Source organism: Mytilus edulis, chromosome 10, assembly GCF_963676685.1.
Source record: "Mytilus edulis chromosome 10, xbMytEdul2.2, whole genome shotgun sequence".
Classification (NCBI taxonomy): Eukaryota; Metazoa; Mollusca; class Bivalvia; order Mytilida; family Mytilidae; genus Mytilus; species Mytilus edulis.
Window position 1 is genome coordinate 80,397,152 of NC_092353.1, and position 8,687 is coordinate 80,405,838.

Here is an 8,687-nt window from a genome sequence, read left to right on the forward strand (position 1 = left end):
CAGTACGATTGGTTACAAATTGTAAGGAAACTTTGAACTTCGATAAGAACTTAGTGACGTGACCGTTTTAGTAAAATTGAGAATGGAAATAGGGAATATGTCAAAGGGACAACAACCCAACCTCAGAGCAGGTAACAGCTGAAGGCCACCAATTGGTCTTCAATGCATCTAGAAAATGTAAGACTGTTTGCATTTATTTGGAACTGTGTTTATCAAAAGTTCGTACAGATATGGAATTTTTAATTTTATTCGTTCAGTATACCGCACTTCTGTATTTGTTTATTTGATGAATACGTAAATATTAATAGATAACTCGTTTAAAAAAAATTAGGTCTCATCTTACGCTAATTTGTTACTTAGTCTTTTCAATATCACGCCTTTTTACACAAATACGTATCACATATTTATAACATTGTCAATGAAAAAAATAACCTTATATAGAATTACCATGACTAAAACAAATTTTAAAATTATTATCAACAAAGGATCTTCGAAAAGATGTTCTGAGAAGGACGCGGTTATTCTTTTTCTTTTTATCATGGTTATGTTTAAGTTATTTGAATAATCCCAAAAAATATCCAAGTACTGATACAACCTTTGAATTTAAAGTTATAGCATTTATGTGCAAATGGCCACTTCTTGTGTAGGGGATTAGAAACATACCGGGCGAAGTGGATCATGTAAAATGTGAAGAGTCAAAAATTAAAATTAAGGTTCAATAAATTAAAAATAAATTATTGTCATTCATTATAAATGTTTTATCAATCTTTCAAGTGTTTCTTACAATTTTCATACATTGTAGATAGAACTGTATCCTGTAATTTCGCATGTTTCATTTTGATAAAATCAAAAACGTTTAAAGAACGAAAGAATTGTCTGTTTGCCTTACACATTTAACAAATGATAATTTACAAGTGATACTAGAAATAAATATCCGACTATTTAAAAAAATAATAACAATTTATGTTGATAAGTTAAGTAAAAGAATGTTAAATTAAGTCTTTATTAATTAACATTCCTTTTGTGAACTCTAAGTATAAGTTTAGAGGGGTAAATTTCTTTTACGTACCAACCTGACAAATACAAATGTTTATACATCATGTACATATCGCACGCCGATCCCTTGTTAGTATCTGCATAACCAGAATATTTTAAAGAGTCCTACTCAATAATCTAAAAATAGTATGACTTCTATATTTATCACGTTATTGACAAGGAACTTTAACAATAAAGACAAAATGGCGACTTTAGGAGACATAAAGGAATATCCGTTAAAAGAGGATTTAACCTATTTATTGACGTGTACTATTTGCCTTGAAACATTTAAACAGTCAAAAGTTTTACCTTGCCTACATACATTCTGTGAGACCTGTTTAAGTTCCTACATTGTTTCAACAGTAAAAGAAGAAAAACCAGAAGGATTCAAATGCCCATTATGTCGTCGCCTTGTTTTGGTTGGAAACATCATCGCAAAACCTGAAACATGGGTTAAAACTTTGCCTGCAAATCATTTTATCAATTCATTGATTGACAGGAGAGCAATGGAACAGGGTGAGAAATTGTGTGATGTTTGTAGCAATGAAAACTTTTCTCAAAAAGCGATCTCATGGTGCACAATTTGTGATGAGGCCTATTGCGATGCATGTGAAATCAATCATAAAAAATACAAAATGGCGAGAAATCACAAGATAGTTTCGATTCAAGATATCTCGGAAGATACATGTTTTGGAAATGTCTTTGAATTGGTTGCTTGTGATAAACATCCTGACAAGACAATCGAAACATTCTGCGAAGATCACTCCAAACCATGTTGTACCGTTTGTGCTACTGTACACCATAGCAAATGTGAACACTTCGTTGCCATAGATAAAGCTGTAACCGGAATAAAAAAATCTATGAAGGCACAGAAATTAATGATGGAATTAAAAGAAACAAGTAACAATTTGGAAATAATTATTGACAATAGAAAAAAAAGTACAACAAATTTCGAAAAAGGAATAGATGTTGTTTTGACAGAAATCAGTAATATGCGACAAACATTGAATGACCGTTTAGATGAACTTGAACTAAAAATCAACCAAGAAGTAAAAAGTGTTAGAAAAACTAGTATTCTAAGACTGAATGAAGAGATTGGTGAATTAGTGACCTTGAAGAGTTCCTTTGATTATTGGAAGCATATATTCAGTGCCTGTTTGTCTCGAGGATCTGAAATTCATTGCCTGATCAAAATGAATGATATTTCAAGTCAAATGCCACTCTGTAAAAATGACTTATCCACAGTTTTAAAAAGTATAAGAGACATATCAATTAAGTTCGAAACTATGAATATCATTTCAGACACTATGTGCTTTGGTCACTTGCATTCCAAAGAACACAAACCCTCCCTTTTAGGGAAGATGCACGTGGTTTTTACGATTGATGTTAGAGGTGCCTATACCAGTGGGATATTTTTTGAAGACGACATCATCATAACGGAGTACAATAAAAACCGAATATCTTACCACGGTAATACTGGAAAACAAGTAGACACATTAGAATTTGAAACGAATGAACGTCCAACCGATATTATCAAGGTTAATGATCATACAATAGCCGCCTCCATTGATCAACTTTGTTCTTATGGAAAGATTTTTATCATGAATGTCAAACCTTTGACATTAATCAAAACAGTCAATATAAATGTTGGAATGTTCGGAATATGCATATACATTCGTGAAGAAATCATTGCACATAGTAGTATCATTTCCTTGTCCAATATTGAACACGGTGTCAAATTAGACGAGTATCACGCAACATTTGTAGGTAGACAGAAGGAAAAGAAAAACATTTTTAGGAATGCACATTCAATAAGATTTCAATCACTGGTTGGAACACATGTGGACTGCAAGAGTACATTGAGCACTCCATTTCACCAGAATATTGATCTTGATGGCAACATATATATAGTAGAACATTATGCTAAAAGCATCCATCAGGTGACACCTGACGGACAAATCGCCCGTACCATTGCTTTATCGGACATAGACGAAGATATGACTGAAAGGCCATGGGTGATGCGTTTTAAACCAAATACAAACAAGTTTCTTGTGACATTTCATGGACCTAGAAGTAAAGTATCCATATGTGAAATTATTTAAACTGTTTTAAATTTATGAATTTTAACCCCTATTAGTACATGTATATGTCACCTACTGAATGACATTTATTTTAATTAGTTACATATAGGGTTTTGAGATATTTAAGAATCAAATGCTGTTTTTCGTAGTTTTGACAGCCTGTGAAAGTGTTAACAGTATATCAAAATATTTTTCGCATATAATACTTAACACTAAATTATATTTTGATTTCCATTCATATGATTTAGTATTTTGAACACGATACAAACATGTTACACGTGACTTTTTAAACACACGGTTATAATTCAATACAGTACATGAATACATGCATTTTCACCAGAGAAAAGGCATGCACCCTTGTATATTTTGATCAGATTGTTATACTGATATCGATTTTTTTTGTGTGATGATTTTATAAAGGTTTAAAATATATGTAACACTCCCAAACGTGTCTTTCCCCCTAAACGTGTCCGATTCCCCCAAATGTGTCTTTTCTCCCTAAACGTGTCCGAAATGTACAATATTCCTCAAACGTGTCCGAATTCATAACCCCCAAACGTGTCCGATAAATGTTATTCGCCAAAACGTGTCCAATATTTAACGCCAGAACGTCTCATGTCTTTTAGCGTTAATACATGTATCTCCTAAATAAAATCGCTGATAACGTTGACGACAATTTTATAATGGGGACACAGGTGACCAATTTTTCATTTAATAGCTTTAGTTAATTAAATGTAGGTGTTTAATGAATATCATAATTCAAAATTTAATCTGTAATTGTTAATTAATTTTTGACTGAAATTGCTTATTGTTCAGTTGCAAGTATTTCAAACTCATTAAGAGCGAACCTGCACATAGTTATAGAGTTGAATTAATCGGTGACTTTGTAAATTATTTTGTACTTTTAAACTCCAATGATGCGTTTTAAATTTATCAGAATATTGCCTGGCGAGAGTTAAGCAGCATTTTTTTTAACTTTTGTTAATAGTTCTCCATCTGTGTGTATTTCAAAAACTCATCAAATCATAAACTGGTTATCCGGGTTTTTTTTAATAAATTTTAGGTTTCCAGCATCACTAAAGACACACGATCAAGACATAACGTCCAGTGCCAAATATTTCATGCATTGGTTTTATAGATTCTTTTTATCAATATAAATGTTATGTGATCAACGCCGGTTCAAGAGCGAAATAGTTTTACATTTGCTGTACAAATGAAATTTAGACTGTTGATAGCGCATTTCCAGTTGCAAGTATTTCATAAATATTTAGAGAACATATATGTTTTAATGATTTTACTGTTTTCTATATACTCTTTAAATTATCTTTAAACTGATGATTGTGTATTGTCCAGTTGCAGTATTTCATATATATTAAGAGAGAACATAGGTTACAAGTTTTTATTTTTTTTACATTTGTACTGATACATTTATTTTAGACTGTTGATCGTCCAGTTGCCGGTGTTTTACAATATTTAGAGAGAACATACAAATTTTAATGTGCAGAGAAAGGGACACTTTCATCCGTTAACTGTACAGTTTAACTAAACATGTTTGCTTACAATTTACATACGACATAGTCGAAATGACGCCCCTACTTTTACCCAGTTTTTTCGGCCGGTTTAAATAAGTACCTTATCTATATTTTGAATGAAATGGTAAAATTAGTATACATTAATGGAATAGCAATAACCAAATAACGCTTGATATGGACACGTTTTTGGGATTGGACACGTTTGGGGGTTTGTTGAAAATTGACACGTTTGGGCGTTTATACAACTGTACAAATCACACGCTTTGGTGATGTTTTTAACTAGACATGTTTTGCAGTTCAGTGACGTCAATGTGGACACGTTTTGGGAAATCGGACAAGTTTGGGGGAAAGGACACGTTTCTGAGTGTTACATATATATATGAGACATGCAGAAAATGTTCGAAACAAGAAATGAAATAAAAACAAGATTTGTTTCAGCAGATAAGTTTTTTTTTCAATGTGTCAGTCCCACACGTGAGCGCAAAATTCACAATAGAAAATAGGATTTCAATAGATTTAATAAGTGAAGGAAATGTAGATTTCCCCTCTGCAACAAGTGTGTTTCGATATTTCAGTATTCGTGTCGCCAAACATATAATTATATTTTTAGTGTTTTGTAGACTGACGTGTTATTTCTTTTCGTTTTCCATATTGATCATATTGTTGTGTTTTTATTGTTGTAGACATCAGAGAGTGTTCAGAGCACACTTTCAAAAGTTTTGCTATCATATTTGATTTTCATTTTTCTTTTTTTTTAATAAGAACATAGCTTTCTTGTCGTATGAGATTTAGATACAGTGTGATTTAAAAGTTTTTCAGACATCAATTATAGATTAATTATGTTTTATTCATGTAGTTGATATTATATGTAGAGAGCATTATTTAAAATTGGTTCAATCCAAATGAGTTACTCTCTTTAAATAACGATATTATTATTATTATAATAACGTTGTCAAACCTCCTCAGTTAGGACAGTTAGAAAAGTGATAAAAGTGTAAAGGCTTGGGATTACCAACATTATTATTTAAAACAAATGTAAGTTCTCCTGAAAAGAATTGAGGTTTATTTTGTTTCCAAAGCAAAATCATAATTGATAGTCAATGTTTAAAAAGTAAAATAAAAAAATACTCAACTCCCAAGAAAATTCATAACGGAAAGTCCACAATCAAATAGCAAAATCCAAAGCTCCAACTCTTCAAACGAAAGGGTAACAACTGTCATATTCCTGACTTGCTATATTCATTTCTAGCTCACCTGGCCCAAAGGGTTAAGTGAGCTTTTCTCATCACTTGGCGTCCGGCGTCCGTCTTCGTCCGTCGTCGTCCTGCGTTAACTTTTACAAAAATCTTCTCCTCTGAAACTACTGGGCCAAATTTAACCAATCTTGGCCAGAATCATCATTGGGGTATCTGGTTGAAAAAATTTGTCCCTTGACCCGGCCAAACAACCAAGATGGCCGCCATTTTAACTTAGGGCTAAAATGCAGTTTTTGGCTTATAACTCAAAAGCCAAAACATTTAGTGCAAATCTGACATGGATAAAATTGTTTATCAGGTCAAGATCAATCTGCCCTGACATTTTCAGTCAATAAATGGTCAGTTGACCTCTTTAGAAGTTATTGCCCTTTATAGTCAATTTTTAACCATTTTTCGAAAATCTTAGTAATCTTTTAGAAAAATCTTATCCTCTGAAACTACTAGGCAAAATTACACAAAACTTGGCCATAATCATCATTCGGGTTAATCGGGTATCTAGTTTAAAAAATGTGTCCAGTAACTCGGCCAACAAACCAAGATGGCCGCAATGGCTAAAAATAGAGCATGGGGTAAAATGCAGTTTTTGGCTTAAAACTCAAAAACCAAAGCATAAAGAGCAAATCTGACAGGAAGTAAAATTGTTGATCAGGTCAAGATCTATCTGCCCTGAAATTTTGCAGATGAATCGTACAACCTGTTGTTGGGTTGCTGCCCTTGAATTGGTAATTTTAAGGACATTTTGCTGTTTTGGGTTATTTTCTTGAATATTATTATAGATAGAGATAAACCGTAAACAGCAATAAAGTTCAGCAAAGTAAGATCTACAAATAAGTCAACATGACCAAAATAGTCAGTTGACATCTTTAGAAGTTATTGCCCTTTATAGTCAATTTTTAACCATTTTTCGTAAATCTTAGTAATCTTTTAGAAAAATCTTCTCCTCTGAAACTACTAGGCAAAATTAAACCAAACTTGGTCATAATCATCATTCGGGTTAGTCGGGTATCTAGTTTAAAAAATGTGTCCGGTAACTCGGCCAACAAACCAAGATGGCCGCAATGGCTAAAAATAGAACATGGGGTAAAATGCAATTTGTGGCTTATAACTCAAAAACCAAAGCATAAAGAGCAAATCTGACAGGAAGTAAAATTGTTGATCAGGTCAAGATCTATCTGTCCTGAAATTTTCAGATGAATTGTACAACCTGTTGTTGGGTTGCTGGCCCTCAATTGGAAAGTTTAAGGAAATTTTGCTGTTTTTGGTTATTATCTTGAATATTATTATAGATAGAGATAAACTGTAAACAGCCTATAATGTTCAGCAAAGTAAGATCTACAAATAAGTCAACATGACCAAAATGGTCAGTTGACCTCTTTAGAAGTTATTGCCCTTTATAGTCAATTTTTAACCATGTTTCGAAAATCTTAGTAATCTTTTAGAAAAATCTTATCCTCTGAAACTACTAGGCAAAATTAAACAAAACTTGGCCATAATCATCATTCGGGTTAATCGGGTATCTAGTTTAAAATATGTGTTCGGTAACTCGGCCAACAAACCAAGATGGCTGCAATAGCTAAAAATAGAACATGGGGAAAAAATGCAGTTTTTTGCTTATAACTCAAAAACCAAAGCATAAAGAGCAAATCTGACAGGAAGTAAAATTGTTGATCAGGTCAAGACCTATCTGCCCTGAAATTTTCAGATGAATCGTACAATCTGTTGTTGGGTTGCTGGCCCTGAATTGGTAATTTTAAGGAAATTTTGCTGTTTTTGGTTGTTATTATCTTGAAGATATAGAGATAAACTGTAAACAGCAATAATGTACAGCAAAGTAAGACCTAAAAGAAGTCAACATGACCAAAATGGTCAATTGACACCCTAAGGAGTTACTGTCCTTCATAGTCAATTTTTAATAATTTTCATAAAATTTGTAGATTTTCACAAACGACACAGGCTCTTTAGAACCTCTAGTTTATGTAGAAAAGGTGTATCTAATTGAATTTTTGTCCACCTAATGACCTAGTGTTGCTTATTCTTTAGTTTTCTATGTTGTTTCATGTTTACTATTGTTTGTCTCTTTGTCTCTTTTCATTTTAGCAATGGCGATGTCAGTTTATTTTCGATTTATAAGTTTGACTGTCTCTCTGGTATATCTTTCGTCCCTCAATTAAGCCTTATTCAACTTATAGTTCGTTCTTACATTGTATGTTGTACTGTAATACCACTGTCCTAGGTTAGGGGGAGTGGGGATTCCCGCTTACCTGTTTAAACCCGCCACATTATGTATGTTCTTTTTTTATATATATATAAATAAGGCCGTTATTTTTTCGTTTAAATTGTTTTACATTGTCATTTCGGGGTCTTTTATAGCTGACTATGTGGTATTGGTTTTGCTCATTGTTGAAGGCCGTACGGTGACATATAGTTGTTAATTTCAGTGTCATTCTGGTCTCTTGTAGAGAGTTGACTCATTGACAATCATACCACACCTTCTGTTTTTATATACATTTGCATATAAACCTAAAACGTCAGCGTGAATAAATTCGCGTATAATGCAAATTTTAACAAAGATAAATATTGGTTTTTTTTCGTTGTTGATACCTTTTTTGGTAACATAGTATTTAAGCATAAATGCATCTTTGTTTTTCACAGGTAAATCAAGAAATCGCTTTGAAATTAGTAGACTTAAAATATTTTCTATTTTGGTCCAAGAATTTTTGAAAAACTGCTTATAAGTTTGAAACTTGCTAAAATTCTGAAGATTGATAAAAATTACTGACAAA

At 32.5% G+C, this 8,687-nt stretch overlaps 1 protein-coding gene across 1 annotated transcript; it reads left to right on the plus strand.

Annotated features, from left to right (window-relative positions):
* Nucleotides 1-1,238: 1,238 nt before the first annotated feature.
* LOC139491968 (E3 ubiquitin-protein ligase TRIM33-like) lies at nt 1,239-3,570 on the plus strand. Its single transcript, XM_071279956.1, has one exon. It carries the CDS (start codon nt 1,239-1,241, stop codon nt 3,135-3,137), a length of 1,899 nt encoding a protein of 632 aa, XP_071136057.1. The 3' UTR covers nt 3,138-3,570.
* Nucleotides 3,571-8,687: the final 5,117 nt, after the last annotated feature.

Coding starts and splice junctions, on each gene's coding strand:
- LOC139491968 (XM_071279956.1), top strand. CDS start 1,239: ATGGCGACTTTAGGAGACATAAAGGAATATCCGTTAAAAGAGGATTTA.